Source organism: Echiichthys vipera, assembly GCF_963691815.1.
Source record: "Echiichthys vipera genome assembly, chromosome: 1".
NCBI classification, from domain to species: domain Eukaryota; kingdom Metazoa; phylum Chordata; class Actinopteri; order Perciformes; family Trachinidae; genus Echiichthys; species Echiichthys vipera.
The window spans coordinates 27,969,570-27,987,649 of record NC_139826.1 but is presented as its reverse complement, the minus strand read 5'-3'; the positions used below and the strand labels follow the sequence as shown (position 1 = coordinate 27,987,649).

Here is an 18,080-nt window from a genome sequence, read left to right as displayed (position 1 = left end):
ACAGAACCATGTGTGTATCTTCTGTCAACCTGGCTGTTTTTGAAGCACCTTCTAAACTGATATTTGTGAACACATCATTGACACCACCTTTTTAAGTTTGTTATAGCAGCAGTTATGGAAAAACTTTACATTCATTTGGAGTCATGATTTTCTCCCCTCTGTTATTGGTTTCTACAAGCTATCCAATTAGCTAGTCTCTAACTTTGTCTGTCTGCTGTTTGGTGCTGAGCAGGTCGAGTACCCAGCTGCCTGCTGGGGGAGGAGACTGAGGTATGTACGAGAGCTTTGAGAACCAGAATAGTGAAGTTGTGGGCCGGACAGCTAAATAATGAGCTAAAACTTGCTACTCTAAAAAATCTTTGTTAAGCCAAAAGAAGCTGCTGATTCAGCTCATAATTTTCTGTAGGTCTGTCACTTCCTTTGACATTTGACACATTGTTATATATATATTAATAATAGCCACTTTAAGAGAGCTGAAGCCTCATATTAGATTTGACTGTAACTAATTAAATTTACTTAAGTACTTCACTACTGTACTTTTATTCAACATTTAGGCTAAAGTTACTAATTACTCTGCAAATTAAGAATTTAAACACAAAACATACGATAGATCAACTTATTTAGTATGAGGCATTGTTGTACAATACTAACTGTAACATGTAAGGAGTGGATACCCTCCCTGGGGGTCCTCAGACAAAAAGGCTCCATCCATCCATCCATCCATCCATCCATCCATCCATCCATCCATCCATCCATCCATCCATCCATCCATCCATCCATCCATCCATCCATCCATCCATCCATCCATCCATCCATCCATCCATCCATCCATCCATCCATCCATCCATCCATCCATCCATCCATCCATCCATCCATCCATCCATCCATCCATCCATCCATCCATCCATCCATCCATCCATCCATCCATCCATCCATCCATCCATCCATCCATCCATCCATCCATCTAATGTAATTTTAGTTAATGTTCATGTGTATGAGATTAAAAGTGCACCGATCTTTGAAAAAATAAAGCACTGATAATTTACAGACAGTGAGTTGCAGCACTGTTGAGCTGACACGCAGACACCTGACAAATTACACGTTAATATCCTGTTAAAATTTTCCATCACAAGAGCGGTGCAGCATGCTTCTTCAAGCCTTTTTTATAATCTATTTGTGCTCATTTGGCTCCAGTGCTGGGCTGAACATACACTTTATTATGAAACGCTGCATTGTGAGAGGAAGTCCAATCATTGCTCAAGTGTTTACTTTAAACCTGACATCCTGCCTCCACTGTTTAATAGCCTAGGAATAAGGGTGTTGCTCTAGGCTTGTTTATGTGTGTTTACAGAACTCCTCAAAAATCCATAATCATCTCCATAAAGCAGGTGTTAAAATTTGGGCAAGCTCGGTCAGTGGATGAAGATGGCAAAAACAACTAAGCCTCTTAAGTTTTTGTGCCAGAGAGGGAAAAATGTTTTTCATCAGTGTGATGATTTTGATAATCTGCATTGGATTGAGTCCAAGAAGTCAGCACATGAAATTCTGCACGCTACTTGTTTGTGTTCTGCAGTGGAATAAAACTTTCAGATGGATAGAAATGATGCAGCTAAATGCATTGTGAAAAAAAAAATACAGCATTGCATTATTTTGAATCTGAGCGCGGTGATCACTGATATCATAAAAGCTCTGATGAGTCTTTTATTGTCTGCCTTGCTCTTACCACATCTGTTTAATCCTGAACATTATTGTCCTTATGGGGCATTAACACCTTTAAAAATCTCCTCTTTCAGTGACCATCTGCTTTTATGAGGCCGTTGTACCTCCTGGATAACCAACTTTTCCATTTGTCCTTATTACCACCCATAAAACTCAAATATTTAAGAGGTGTTATAAAAGGTCTTTGCAATTTGAGGACTCCTGATATTTATTTGGCATTAACAGCATGCATGATGCAGTAGCTCATATGCACATAGAGCCACTTAGCTTCAGAGGTAAATTATCGGTACAATATAACACGCATTTTCCAACCTTTTATAATGGTTTTCTGTGAATGTGAGGTAGATGTCATTTTGGCCATCAGTGTTAAGAGGTGCGGCTCCATATGCTGACACTTGTTTATGTAAATGTGTTTAAAATGGTGTTTGTAAACAGTTTGCTCAGGATGTGAACAAATAGTTGTGGCTTTCAAGGTGAGGCTGGTGCACCAAGAGGTTATAGCAAAAACAACAGTGTCAGAAAACAAGAAGACACCATAAAGCTGCTTATGATGAACACTGAAATGAAGACTTTGATATCACCACTTGCACTTACACCACTATTGCTACCAAGTTGACTTTCCAAATACATTCCGGAGGAAGCATCATTGCTGCCTGTATTACACTCACAGGTAACATTCATTTTTATGCAGGATGTTTCAAGTTCAGTACACGGTACACTTGCTTTGTCGCTGCGGGGGAATTTGTTTTGGACTCCATGGCATTTTCACAATAAATTATCAAATAAACAGCACAGAGCAACAATGCTATCAGAACACACATGACAGTAGCACACATGAAAACCAGTAGCACACATCATAAAACCACCAGACATAACCAAAGAAGACATTATAAGACAGAGTTTGAGAAGTCGTATGGAGGAGGATGAGGAGGGTGTTTGAAGAGTCTCCCATGTTGGCAGGTTTAGGTTTTTATATAAAGGCTAAAGCAGGTTTAGGGGAACATTGTGGTTTTGGTGAATTAATGAAAACTCATTGCATCCTGTTTTGACTTTCTTAATATTTAACTGACCATATTTACCCAACTTTTTCCAATTCTTAAACATAACCATGAATCAAATCATACATTAATCATGCTTTAGTTGCCCTGAGAGGATATTTTAGGGAAAACAATTGAGATACAGCACACTGGCAGTAAACATTTCACAGTATTAATACAGAAGCAAATGTTGATGTTAGGTTTTCGGTGCCAAGCGGTGCGATTCTTCATCTATTAGATTGTAATAAAGCATTTTTTTTTAAATGAATAACTAACCAACCAACCTTCAAATGGTTAATGATGGTGAATGGTTAATGAATGCTTAAATTATATTCACTGGGGCTTTTGTTAAACTGCTCCAGCTAGCCCTATTTGGTCATGTATCATGATGTAGCAGCTATCTTGGACCAAACCAGGCTTGAGCTGAGCTATATGCAGCTGCTGGACCAGAGTATAGAGCCCACACAAAAGCAAAACTACAGAAATCAATTGAAGTAACCAAAACTTTTCCAACTTTGCATGTTCTTTTTTTCCGTGTAGGACCACATTCATAAGCAGATTGAGAAAATATATTTTCTGGGCCTTTTTTAAAGTCTTTTAAAAATCCAAACACGCTGTTTTGTTTATGGAATTTACAGATTCGATTAAATCAATGGCTTAATTCTGTTGGTTAAAAGCCCTAAAAGTAATTTCCAAACTTCAAGAAATACCCTTACGTATACAACAACAGTTTTTTGGCATTATCATAAGCTATGATGCAATCTATCTTGTTTTGACATTTCAAATCTTTCGTCCCTCATTTTCTCAATAATGGCGTCACCGCCGTTAGAGTGCACTTACACATTCTGTCTTTCATATTTCTCAGTGCTGCAGAACTTTGTTCAAGAATCGTTAATTAATCAGTCTCCTCAAAAGAGCAAGTCCCAACATCACGGTACATCAGCGTAAGTACAGATTCCTGACACAAAATGCCCATTACCCACCGACCAACTAGCAGACCATATTAATTACTGCTGCCACCTTGCTCAAACAGCTCTGTCTGGTTAATTCCAGAGTGTCCTCCTGGCACAAGTCAATACAACTTCAAGGCTCAGGGCTTCCTAGTAATTGGAACAAACATGGCAGTAGTGATGTTTGGAGCTAAATCTTTGCCTGAGGCACTGTTGACTGCTGTTGTATTATTCTCTTTGTCACAGCTCATATTAGGTATACAGGTATACATACACTGGCATATCTTTTAATTCTGATGATAATAATCCTTCATGAAAATTCAAGTTTTGTCAGTCAATTAATTTATCTAATTTTTGAATTTATGCACAAACAAAAATGACTCTTGACTTTGTGCATATATTGAGAAATATAAACATACAGTTATTCACTGCAGGAGGTATGGAAATCATAATGTATTATTTAATTACAGTGTTGTAGAGTTAATATGTATATTACCAAATTAACTCTGGGTTATTGTACCAAACAGATGTTTGTTTGTAGCATGGCCCTCTTGTTGATTTTGCTCATTAAACTGCATATGTTGCATTGTCTTGCCTGAAGTATTTTCTGTCCTTTTGAGCTTAAGTGGCTGCTTTGAAGTAGCGGACTCTCGCAGATCCTCTCTGCGTTCGGCAGTGAGCCAGAGGGACTTTTCTTTTCTCAGTGGCAACTGGAAAGCAGGTATTGCCTTCTAGCCTACTAACCGCAGGCCTGCCTTGTTTCTCACTCAGCCAACCATGAACAGCGTGCATGGTCTACCTCCTTCATCTCCCAAGCCACTGAATTCCTCTATCCATAACATTTTGATGAAGGTGCTCAGGAAAAAATACATTTCTGCTGTTAGATACCCAACTGTATTTTATTTGTTTTGCTTTTTGTTTACACCACTGTGTAAAAAACCTTTGGACTTTGATGATTTTTTTAATGAAAATTTGAATTAACAGAATTATCTATTGCCTTGTTTCTTTAAGTTTTTAAGTGGTCATCTTCACATATTAGGCTGCGTTTGTACAAAAACTGCCAGTTTCTTTTGATTTATTACCTTAGTAATTATACATGTGAACTCACAATTGAAAGACAGATGGCGTGACTACGAATAATTAACAGGCTCGCTCAGCAGCAGCTCATGATTGATTCCTCAAAGGAAACAGAGGCATACTAATAGATCTAAAACAGTGTGAGCAGTCTGTAACCTGCTAGGTAAATAATGTTGTGAATGCTGCTTTCACGAATCCCAACAAGCTGATTGAAACACTGCATCTTAGTTTGTAAGTGTTGCTTTTAGATTAAGCACATTTTGAATAAAAGGAAGATACAATTGTGATGAATAACCAACAGAGAATTATCAGCTGAATCCGCATGTCCCCTTTGCTTCATGGAACTTCATAGCAAGTTTCAGACGATTGTTTAGCTGTCTCGTCCACAACTTTACTGTATTGCTTCACTCTCATCACTCTCATAGTGTCGTTTTAGGCTGAAATAGTCAGTTGTTTTCAGTTAAAAAGCTTTAAAAACCAACTGTGCCTGACCTACTCAGCACCAATCAGCAGACAGGTTCAGTTAGGTGACATAGTGGAGCATTTAGGAGCTAAATAGCCTCATATTTCAGGAATTGGAAGCAAAAAAAAAAGAATACAGTTAAAAGAGAGTTAATATTGAACTAATATTTATCAGGTGGACACAAACACAACTTAAGTTAATGCTAATGTTGCTCTGTAATTGCTGGATGTGTAAATAAGCAACTATTTGCTAACTTGCTGAAATGGACAAAAAAATGAATTATTGCAGGGTTAAGTTTGTTGTTGTTCAATTATTCTGATTGCATGATTATTTGCTTTACACCCATGTGCATAGAAAGTGTATAGTGCACAGACTAACATTCTGAATTACTGAGTAAATCCTTGAGCAACAACCAAAGCAACAACTCTGATGTGTTCATCAGTTTTTGCGTGTTCCCTGGAAACTTAATTTAGTAACTTCTGTGTAAATCTTTTCAGTTATGTTTTCTATATTTACTTTATATTTGTTATGCTGCATATGTGTTGTCAGATTGCTAAGAAAGGCTTTTTCATTTAAATGTGTTTTCCTTAAGCTGCAGTGTGTTGTGTGACGTCAAATTCACTTATCAACCCTTCCTTATCACAGCCCATATTAAAGGAATATTTAGATAAGATAACAATCCCTTTGTAACAAAAACATTAGAATACGAAAAAATCAAATTTGTCACAGTACCTTGCATCTGTGTTTTATACTCAGCCAAAGTTCACTGGATTGAGGAAGAGCTCGGCTCCTTCTTTGCTATGATTAGGGTAAATGATATACGAGTTCTCCCCTGTCCGAAAGTCAAGGAATAAGGCAAAAGAAGCATCAGATTTCTTTGTTCAAGATGTAAGGATTTGCACTTACAGAGAAATATAGTTGGATGAGATAGCGATAAGAGCCAAGAATAAAATGATTGAAATTTTCAATCTAGAGCTGAACAGCAGTAGATGAACAGAAGAGCAGAGATGAGATGCAAACCAAGCATCCCTTTGGGGGAGACAGATATGGATTATAGGATCCTGCTGCTGCTCCACAGAGACACAGGCAATCACTCAGCTGTTTGATACCCTCTTGTAGGCTGTGCTTGATGCTACTGTGTGCTTTTTACTCACACTGAAGAATATGTGATGACTATGATCAATGTTTTTTATCTATGACACCTTTTAAGGAGCAGACCTTTATTTTCTGGGGTTGCAATTCCCAGGGAGTCTTTGTGTTGCATTGCCAGCCCTGCAGCACGTTACAAGAGATTGTATGTCTTTCAGGTTATGGATCCCAGTGGCATAATGAAATAGATTGCTTACTGAATGCAAGAAGAGCTGCCTGCCTGCCTGTGTGTGTGTGTGTGTGTGTGCGTGTGTTTGTGTGTGTGTGATATTTTATATGTTCTTCAACATTTAACTGCACCAAAGTCATACATGTCACAATATAAAACAGCTTTTGGTAATATCAGTTTTTTAATACAGATGTTCTGCCGTGCACAATTTCATTGGGTGGAACTGGGCACAGATGGCTCTGATGTAATCTTCTCAATCTGCTATTAATCACATTGTACAGGGAGGAGGAAAATGACGGCACTAAAGGTCACAGAGAGTTGGATTTTGCACTATTTGTTACGTCGATGCCATCTCATTATAACTATAAGTAAAGTGAGATTATCAAAGGTTACAAGTGGGTTTGGGCACAACCTCCCTCTTTTCTATGTATACCCTTAACAATTTATAGTAGTGCAGACCCAACAAGGACTATCATCATTCCAGTTCTTGCACATACAATCTTGATCTCAGCAGGTGTGTCCAGGGATTAAACAGAACTGGAGGCAGCAGGATCATAGCTTCACTATTCACGGTTCAGGTGCAGTTTAGTCCCAACACATCAGCCTCAAGCCGCAGGCGTCTGCTGCAGCAAGAAAACAAACAGGGCTCTCACCTTCACACTTACATTTTGGTCGATGTGCACAAGAAGCCAAATTATTCCCAGAAATTGTGTTCTGAGAACATGTTGATATGCACCCCTGTAACCTAGTTACTCTAAAATCCAGTATGGAGCTGGTCAGCCCACAAGATGTCTCCAATCTCTTATATTTACTCTTTTTTTTAAATGAACACAGCTTTTATCTAATTCATGAGGGATGTTGTTACTTCGTTTTGGTTGAAGAAAGGTCAACCCAGGAGCATGTTTTCGAATCAAAGGCTGACATATTAGTAGTAATTATTATTACATGTCATTAGTATACAGTATGATGCTTCATTGGAAAGAATATTGGTCACAAATATTGTATTTATCTGTGTATCTATTAGGAACAATGTTCATTAAACAACATTAGAATATAAAAGTTTCAGTCTGTCACGTATTATATGCAGTGTCTCTGCCAAAATGTTAAAATGGCCCAAGCTGCAAAAGTAATATAGATAATGAATATGAATTGCTGCACACAATGCATTTACAATTAACATGACTAATTTGATACAATAAAATAGATTTAAAGAATACAAACAGGCAAAGCTAAAAACCATTATAACCCACGGACCAAGACATTTATATGTAACTTTAAAGTGTGACGTTATAGAAAACATCGCTAGCCTCTATGATAGAATGGGTGTAGTGGCTGTAGTTGAAATTGCAGGTCATGTGACGTGCTTAGAAAGATAGCTGTAACTGTATTTTGCAAGGGCACCTTTGCTGCATCTGGCGCTTAGCACCGCCCAGGACAATCGTTATCAGTTTAAAGAAATACAAACAGCTCAGAGATACCCCCCCCCCAAAAAAAAAAAACCCACACACATATCCGAGAATGTTTACTCCTGCTGCCAGACTTGATACTCCAGCACTTTGTCTGGCGATGAGAGATCAATATAAATGTAAGATTCCATGAGAGCTCTATCATATTAGTAATCAAAGAATTTTGAAAGGTTTTGCATCCTTGAATCTGGACTTTTCAGAAGATGGTGTCAAGTAGCAAAATTACATGAAGAAACTCCTTAGATGCAAAAATAATCATTTTATTCCATGTGCAAAGAACGTTTGCTGATGAGTTCATGTGACTGACTGGTCATTGCTATTTGTCTAAAGACCTAATCATGTATCTAGAATTACATGCCAATGGTCTTTTCACCAACCCTTTTCATCATTCAACATCACATTATGTCACCTATACCCACATAGAATAATAAGATTCTGACATCTGATGTTAAATTTAAAGGAAATTACATGATGAGTCACACATGATGGAGCAAGTTTAAGCCCAAATGAAGTCAATAAGAAACTTGAATCATGTCTTACAAGATTTTCTCTTCTATAGAGTCCTTTGAATAAATATGCAGAAAATGCATTTTTATGAATACAACTTTGATCGTCTGCCTCTGCTTTCTAAATGACCAAAGCACGGTTATTGCAGATATATTTTAAATGGTCACTTTAATATTTTATGTGACACAGCTGCCAGAAGAAAGGCTGCAGCCACAGCAGAGATGGAGAGGACAAAGGCCAGACAAAAAAAGAGAAGAAAGACCCTAATAAGAATAATAGTGGTGATAGCAAACTAACCACTGATAAAAAGTAAAGAAAGACACTGAATGGCAGCCGCCTTTTTTCCAAAACTAATCACATTTAGGACTTCCAATTTGAAGGAAATTAACATCAAAATTACATCTGAAGGACCCAGACATCCTGACTAAATTTGATTTCTGCCAGCAACCTTTTCTTTTAAATAAATTAGACACCCATGCTTCCTGCGCTTTATTTATTCATACTTTTTTTTCTTTCTGACCTTGTATTGCTTGACGAGCCCACAGCAATTTTTGTTCGTGGCTACAAAATCACCGACCGGTCATGATTGTTTTTATGTTTTATTGTTAATTCTCTAATCCAGTTATTTTGATTCAAAGAGAGGCTGAGACCTCGGAGGACTTCTCTGTCTAATGCACGCACATGTGCACACACACACACACACACACACACACACACACACACACACACACACACACACACACACACACACACACACACACACACACACACACACACACACACACACACACACACACACACACACACTGAGCTCAGCAGGTCTTTCCGCAATGACTGACTTTGCCTTGATCTACTTGTTTGATTAAATGATATGCTAGAGATTGAGACGTGAATGAATTGTGCTCCCTCACCGGCTGCCATGGTCAAAGTCATTACCACTGACAGACTGTATTCAAACTAAAGAGTGACGAGTCCTTGGGGTGTACTGAAGTCTATTACTAAGCTATAACAACAATGAACTACTTTAGAACAAGGATTAATGCCGCATATTGAAAAGTTAAAGCACAAATCATAAATGAATAGTTGAGTATACTCACAGTGTAGTTTAATAGTGTCATTTCTAAGAGAGACCATGCAGAGTTTGATATATAGTTTTTTATAAAACCATACATGCAGCCTCGCAGCACTGCAGCAGAGACACACGGCTGTTGTGGTGAATCATGTTTTGCCCGTTTCACAAATCCCACTTTAACTGCAGGTTATGCCTGCAGATGAATTATGCCATCCCCTTTGTTTGAGTTCAGAATATTGATAATTTTTTTAGTTTTGCTCCACAAGAAAGGGAGGTAACTGATTGGACTTCATTCAGTGTTGACTTTGTTTTTCAGGCACATCGCCAGTGTCTTTCTCTGTGATGGGAAAACGTAGTATAAATACTAATATGTAAAAATTCACCACTAAAAAAAAATCCTGCTTTTAAAATACTACTTAAGTAAAAGTACAGATTGCACTTAAATAGCTCCTGGTTCTCCAGCTTGCTCCCACGATCCAAAGACATGCATGTAATCGGTTAAGTGATTACTCTAAATTGCCTGTAGGTGTGAATATGAGTGTGAATGGTTGTCTGTCCCTGTTTGTCTCTATGTGCCCTGCGATAGACTGGAGTCCTGCCCAGGGTGGACCCTGCCTCACGCCCAATGGATGTCTTTAAGCTCTCCTCCCAAAAATGCCCAGTTTGCTCTGATTGGTCAGGTTGATTCAGTCTGAATCCACACTCTTGGCGTCCATGCACCATCATTGCAGCTGGGGAATGACTGTAATGGCACTGTAGTGGATACTGTTACTGATATAATCTTGTATATTATACTATAAGATTGTTAAAGCTGTTACAACAGTGTTAGCAGCATTTTATTGTTGTAGCGGGAACTACTTTATCTCCTTGTCCTTTATATACAGTTGGGTAGTTTAGTGGTTCTCTCAACAAAGGAGTCGGACCCCCTCTGAAAGGTCACAAGATGGCGTTGCGAGATGATTAATGGGAGAGGAACGAAGAAAAACAAAATTCTGCATAACATATCTGTGTTCATTTTTTGTTTCTACTCTTTGCTTTTTTGTGAAATATTTGAGAGTTTTACCTTTTCGGGTCCTAAACATTTAAATGAAACCACCTGAGCAGTTTAGAGGTGAAATGTCTCTTTGGTGGAACGTTTGGGTTTAATCTTCAACAATGCATAGTGTATGTTGCTGTTTTACAAGTTTATCATATATGTCTTTATGTATAATCTTAATGTGAAAAGTAACTAGTACGTACTTCTGTCAAATACATATAATAGAGTGTAAAGTAGTAAGTAAGTATAAAGTAAAACACTATTAAACACAGTCACTTTCTGCCAGTGGTATTTCTCATATTATACTTTGACATGAGTGATGGATAAGTACTTACAGACTGCTCTGTCTTTTCTACTTTGTTCACAGCTACACCCTCCGTGTGGTCGGCAACGGCATCAAGGCTCAGAGTGCCAACCCTGAAGTCAAAGTGAAGGGAGCAGACCCTGTAATAAATCAGATCATTGACAAACTGAAACACATCAATCAGGTAAGCCTCTCTCGTTTTCTCTACATATTTGTACACTATCGGATTTTTTCCCTTTTTTTTTTTTTTTTTTTTACAGTTCTCACTCCACTTAAAATCAATATTTCCATCCCTCATTCTGCCAAACATATGGTACCTGTCTCCTCAGGCAATCTGCTAATTCTCTGTGCGCCTTTGTTAGTTTATGGAACATTAAGTATGTCTTAGCTTTTGGCTTTCAAGGTAGAAAAGAAATGACTGTTCACAAAGCTGAATCCCCTTGCTCTTTACCTTTCAATAATTACATCATCTTTCACATAACCAGTAAGTATTGGCTAATAGAAAACTAGTCTCAAATGTAAAATCATCTCCAGGCAATAAAAAAGAGAGAAAAGAATCAATCATTACACATTTAGAAACCCATTTGGTCTGGTTTGCGTGTCTTCATATTTACAAAATTCTTTTTCGGCTCTTTGTCAAAATCGATGTAGCTTTTCTATCACCCAGCCTGCTTTTCTGCACGTTTGTACTGATGTGGCTCCTTTCAGCGGTGTTTATCTCTCGGGATGATGAGATTAGGGCAGTTTACGGGAGCACTTTCTCTTCTGCAGCTTCAATAACAACTGCTGAAGCTGCCTGTGGGTTGTTGCACTGCAGCAGCAGCAGCTTCACGTGGCCGATTCTTTGGTATCCCGAGTGGCAGACTGAAGGCCAGGTCATCTCTCTTGACCTCCTGCTAGGCACCCCCCCCCTGACTAATTCGCACCATCTGTGGGATGTCAGAACACATAAATCTATATCATAACCATTTGAGAGCGCCTGATCAGCCTCGTTGACATTCATTGTGTGTATGTTTTTGTTTGAATGTGTGTTTTTGCCATCTGCGTCTTATGTGTGCTTCTATACGTCTCTGAGGTTCTGTGAATGTTTATCTACAGGAGGAAAAACTGTTATATGAGCTTGAAAAAGAGATTATGAAATCATTTAGAATCTTCTGGGAGCAAGTACTTCAGGAAGTGTAACGTTACAAGCCGTTTATTTCCACTAACATCTTTCGTTCATACTCACCTCTTTTTTCTCTTCATCTCATTTTCTGCTAACTGTTCATTGTTAATAAAAACATTTTCATCTGCATCATTAGCTCGCAACCTGTTCCTCCTGTCCTTGCATACTCTGTCTTTTGTTACTGCCGATTTAATAACTGTTGAGTAATTCTTTTCATTGATCCTTCGTAAAATCATGTGTTTGTACATTTAGGTGCATTTCCATTAGGGGTCGAATATCCAGAATGAGGCAGGTCTATCTCACCGAAACGCCCTTAATTTGCATTTGAGTTGCTCGAGAGGCTGTTTGTTTGCCCTGTGGGAGAGCAGGGCTATTTCTCTCCACTGAGAGAAGCCTGGTTCCTGATTGGATGTAACTCTAAGGATGTGACGTGTGGTAGTACAGACGTCACAACATTAGAGCAAAGTAGAGTAGACACTTTTATCCAGTGGTGTAGTAAAACGCAGCGCAGAAAATTATCTGTGCATGCACATCTTTGCACGGGCTTGTTCAAATGAGTGCTGCAGTGGCCGGGTTGGATTCTGACCTGCGTCCCCTTTGCTGCATGCTCCTTCTCTCTCTCTCTCTAAATAATTATTTATTTATTTTTGATCCAACCTACTCCTGAGGGAAGTATCTGCACTTTATCTGCTACATGCGCGAGTGTCTTCCCAGTTAGTCACTAACTGCTTCTGTCTCCTGTTTGGTGGTTGACAGGTAGTGTACAGTGTGTTTAAAGTTCATATTTTACTGAATACGACGTCTTGCTTCATCTGAAAAGAGGTTGACGACAGCGTTGTGTGAACCAAAACAGTCAAACTGCGTCAGTAAAAGAGAAACGATGGCTAAAAGGGTTGAGGGGAACTGCAGAGTTGCGTGACAATTCTCTGTAGGTTCATCACAAAGAGGGATCACCTTTACAGCACACATTGCATTTGATGTGTTGTTAATGAAAAATATTGATAATAGACTAATGGAATTAAATACAATACTATACAACACTATACAATATTATCTAATACTAACTTATACTATCTAATACTATACAATACTATACAATACGGACCTGCTATCCCTCCTAATGTTACTGACAAAAATTAAACTTTCGTTTCTGGCACTGTGAAAGGTTTGTTAACATCTGTGATAACATCAGTTATATTTGTTCAAACAATCATTATGGTCAGTTGAATTTATATGGGAAAAAAATATACTGATTCTGTGTTCTCTGTTGCTTTCTTGACTTCTAATTTATATTTTTTCCTTCTCAAAGTTTCACTCGAAGACATCTTTCAGTACACTTGCTTTTCTTTGTTTTAAAACTGAGACATTGTGTGAACTTGTTAGTGCCGACACGTGCAGATGCAAAGTGACACTATAACACTTGATGTAGCTCATTGTCGGTTATCCGAGAGGCAAATCTCTGTTGTGTGAAGAAACACTCTTAAACCTCAATTCCATGGGATGGGACGGCTCGACTCACTTTTGGTGCTAGTACTTTGCTCTATTTTGTTTTACACTGCAGATAGCACCCGCATGTTCGTGAGAGTCTGGCTTTAGATCAAATGTTGGAACTGCAGGATGAATTACCATGGAATGTGCACATTCATGTCCCTCTCAGGATAAAGTGGACTAACTTTGGACCCCTGACTTTTGATGTAGCACCATCATGAGTCAAAATCTTGATTGGTCCAATACTTTGGTTTATGACCAAATACCTGCAAAACTAGCTATTTCCATCAGCCTAAGCACCCTAACGGATTGAGATATCTTCTAAAAAATACTCTCATTAGAATTCTGACAATTATCCAGCTAAGAAACACAAATTTCAGCATTATTAAGATGCATGATGATGAACATCTTTAGCATAATAATTGGCAAGGCAGCTGTATAAATAACTGATATTTTGTCACTGCATGATGCTTCTTAGAGCTCAACCACCTAAATAAAGCTTCCTGTTTCACCCGCACCAACATTTTTCAGCAAAGGTGTTAACAAGTATTACAACCACAGTTGTTGTTACAAGATAAAAAATTACCTCACCTAAAGAATAACAAAGTATAGTGCTTATTAGTCCCACAGAATATGAATTGTATCCAACAAAGTACTTTAAGTTTTAAAATAGTTTCCCACATCACTTGAAACCCTTAGTGTTTGCAACTTATGGAGATAGGTGAGATAAAATATTTTCTGAGATCCAGCTCTTGATCCAGAGAGCTCCGAAGCACCAAATCCATCTTCACAGATTTAAGACAACATTTGGAGACACTGGTATTCGGGTCACAGTTTTACTTCAGCTTCAAGATTTTGCTACTATTCTTTTTTCATTTACTTTGCTTGTTGAGTCTGAATGTGGCCAATTTAAAACCTTGTCAAGAAGTGATGGCTGCCTTCAGTAGTGTTCAAAAGGTAGTTTTTGTGAAAAGGCAAGTTTGATTTTTTGAGTAAAATCTACTTTAGTTGAAATTCAACATTTGCCCTTTTGCACAAGTGCCGTTTGCCAAATCCTCATGGTCTGTGCCAGCACTGCCTCCAGCACATACGAACTGTGCCTGTTCAGTAGGTGAACCCTGCCTGTTTTGTATGTAGTCATGATGGTAACCATCCAGATCTTGTGTTCAATGGGCTGACCTTGCCGTAAGCTATTATTTCAGGTTTTATGGGAAGTCAAGATGCAAACAACCAAAAATGAATGGCAGCAACATCTCGAGTACACTCAAGCCAAATTACACTCATCACTGGGTCAAATTGATTCTCAAAAGGAATTGCTTTGTTGTGCTACTTGTAAGCCTCATATCAGTTACATAATGCATTGATTTGCAAAATAATTTATCACAGTGTTTTATCACAGAGTGTGTTTTCTTAGATTAGAAACGGACAGTATTCAAAAGCACTGTAGAATTTATCTTGACATCACCAAGCTTTACAAATAAGATTTTAAAAAGGTCTTTCTGCCTGTCTATGTCTCTTACCAGAGTCAATGCATTCAATAGGGCAAATCGCTGAGATGGCTTATCAGATACATTTAAGCGCAAATTCCTGGTAGAGGGTTTTTTTTTAAATTATTTTTTGGGCAGTTTTTCCATCCTTTATTCGATAGGACAGACAGGAAGTGGGGTGAGAGAACGATGGGGAGACATGCAGCAAAGGGCTGCAGGTCAGAGTAGTACCCACAGCCGCTGCCTTGAGGACCTTCAGCCTCTGGTAGAGATATTTAGCGTCCAATCGCCACAACAAGCTATAAAATAGCAGCCTACTTTTCTTTTGTAAAATCCTGTCTCTGAGTATTACAAACTTTTGCGTAATGTTTAAGCCTTGCTCAAACTGGATTGTGTTTAATTGTCTCAGTACCTAAAACAAAAAAACCCTACCAACGCTGCCCCCTCAGGGGAGACCAGGATGTTTTTTATTTTCTTTTGTTGTGGGATTTTAAACCGTGACCATGAGCTTTCCCTGACATTAAAGTACTTTTTTTACCTGAACAATTCAGAAACTGTCTTTAGTGACACTTTAAAGGGCAATGACAGTCTGTCTGTTTGTTTGCATTAATTATGACTAAGGACTTTTTCTTTTTTAATTAAAAACATCTCATGAGGCAGGGTGCTCCATACAAAGATATCCTGCTATCATAAGCATCATGCTGTTGAGCACAGGCTTTCGGAAGCAGTGAATGCTTTTGAGAGAGACAATTAATCAACATGGCATCCCTGTAGACTCTGAAGTATACTGTGTTGTCATTGTAAAGTCAAAAATCCCAAGAGTTTTCGGAGGTCGACTTAGTGGAAGGGTAAATCTCACAAGTGATGTGTGTTTATGCTATACATCTGGTACAATTCATTCAACAGCTTGTGTGCTAATAGCCCTTGAGTCTAGTTTGCATTATCATCTCACTGGGACTTGATTTGCAAATAGTTCTGATTGGCATCTCATTAGCCGTTTAAGTTCAGCACTGCACCGACAACCTTAATTGTCATTTACCATCAATTTTCAATCCTCACATTGTATTCCTCTGCAGTATTAATGGTGTTGATCAGACATACAATTCACTGACAGTGTGGCTGTTTAAGATGGAAAGTGGGGCTTGAGGCAGGCCGTGAGGAGGGTATGTGGGTCATGTTCATAATGAAAATGCAGTCATTGTTAAATGGTGATTCTAATTTATTGAATTTATGTTTAGATGAAACTGGAAGCAAGGGGAGGAAATATGCTGTAGTTAATGGCAGTTCAGTTTATGGCCAGCAAAAACATCAATTACATATACCAGTGCACACATACTCACTCAATTGTACACATGAGTGCTTGTGTGCACCAATACCATAGTGATCCTATAAATCACTATGGTATTGTTGCATCTCATTGATAGGATGAAACTTACCTTAAAGCACATGTGCATGTGTGCATGAAAGGAAAGTTGCCCTTTTGAATCGCTTGAGAGAAAGTATAATATTGGACTATAGATTTAGGCCAAAGGTGAAATTCTGTTGACTTTAAAGACGCCACTGTTGGGCATTTTTATGAGGATAAGAATGATGTGTCCATGCAAATGTTGATCTTCATGTTTTTCATCTACATATCAGAAATGTTCTTTAATATTTCCATGTATCCGTCCCTGACCTTGAAGTGCACAAGCCGCTCCCAGTTCCCCTAGAACCAAATGGAAATGTATCATTACTATTCCAAAGCCGAGGCTGCAGGAAAACACAAAACAGCAGTGCAGCGATTGACAAATTCATCATGCAATCTGAGTGTACAAACTCTAGATTTCATCATCTTGCTCATCAGCAGCTCTTTCCTATGAATTATTTGTTGGCTCCTCTCCTCTTTGCTTCTCCTCTCTTCTTGATGTGGTAAAACCCATCAAGAATCTATAAGTAGGCCCTGTCCCTGTGTCTCTCAATCAAAATTAGGAGCAAGCAGCTCCTCACCCCGACTGCAGGCTGAATTATTTACCAATCATTGATGTGGTGGTTGACCAGCAGTTTTGCTTGTGAATTATTCACATCTCTTCTCCTCTTAGTCCAAAGGATTAACACTGAGAATATATTCACATTTCATTTGTTGTGATCCTAAATGGACATACCACATCATAACATCTGACTATTAAAGAAGTCTAGTTAACAAGTAGAGGTAGTTTCGCTTATAACCATAATCCTGTTCTGTTAAAGAATCTTGAATATTTAACACACCACACCAACATGACTTACACGTTTAGTTTGTTTGATTAAATCATGTTTTTTCCTCAACAAGGAATCTGTAAAATCCGATATGTCAGGGCTTTTCAAGCAAGTCTTAAATTATACAAATCCCAAAAACTGAAGCATAATAATTTGTTTTCTAACCCACAATCATTGGGCCTGCTATATGCTAAAATTATGCCATAATCAAATTTAGATTATTATCGATGATTGTATTTATAAATAAGATTATTCTTTTTTTTTATTAATTTAGTTTTATTAATACATGTTTTGGATTTTCCTGACACTCTGGGAAATCACATTTGTTTACATTGATTTACATTGATTTAGCTATTGCTGACGTTTATCTTACATTTTTTTTTTGGTGTCATCCCTCCAATTCTTGGGCATGTGTGAGAGTATTTGCACGTGGCACAGTACATGCCCTTATGTTGTGTGTGATGCTAATAATCAATTTTAATCAACAGTGGGATTCATCATTCAACACACTTGGGTAAGAGCAGATTTGGATGGTTATAAAACGTTTGGTGCATCTGGAGTTGACTTTTTCTTTCTAGAGAAAATTAAGTGAATATATAAGAGACATTTAAGACATTGTTGCTGCATGAGACCCAATGTGTCATTCATAATGCCCATGAGGTAAGCACAGAAAATAAAGAAGTTTAAATACAAATCCAGCTATGCTGCATACCCTTAGATAGCAACCTTATCTTAAGTCATTGCAAGTGCTTTAGG

The 18,080-nt window shown here is 38.1% G+C and overlaps 1 protein-coding gene across 2 annotated transcripts in view; it reads left to right on the top strand.

The window, feature by feature from the left end:
• gpc5a (glypican 5a) overlaps positions 1–18,080 on the top strand; it is a 117,329-nt gene that overhangs the window by 48,526 nt on the left and 50,723 nt on the right. For both annotated transcript variants that reach the window (XM_083915723.1, XM_083915724.1), the window contains one exon: positions 11,013–11,133. In XM_083915723.1, coding sequence (XP_083771849.1) covers positions 11,013–11,133 — 121 coding nt within the window. The remainder of the gene's footprint in view (positions 1–11,012; positions 11,134–18,080) is intronic.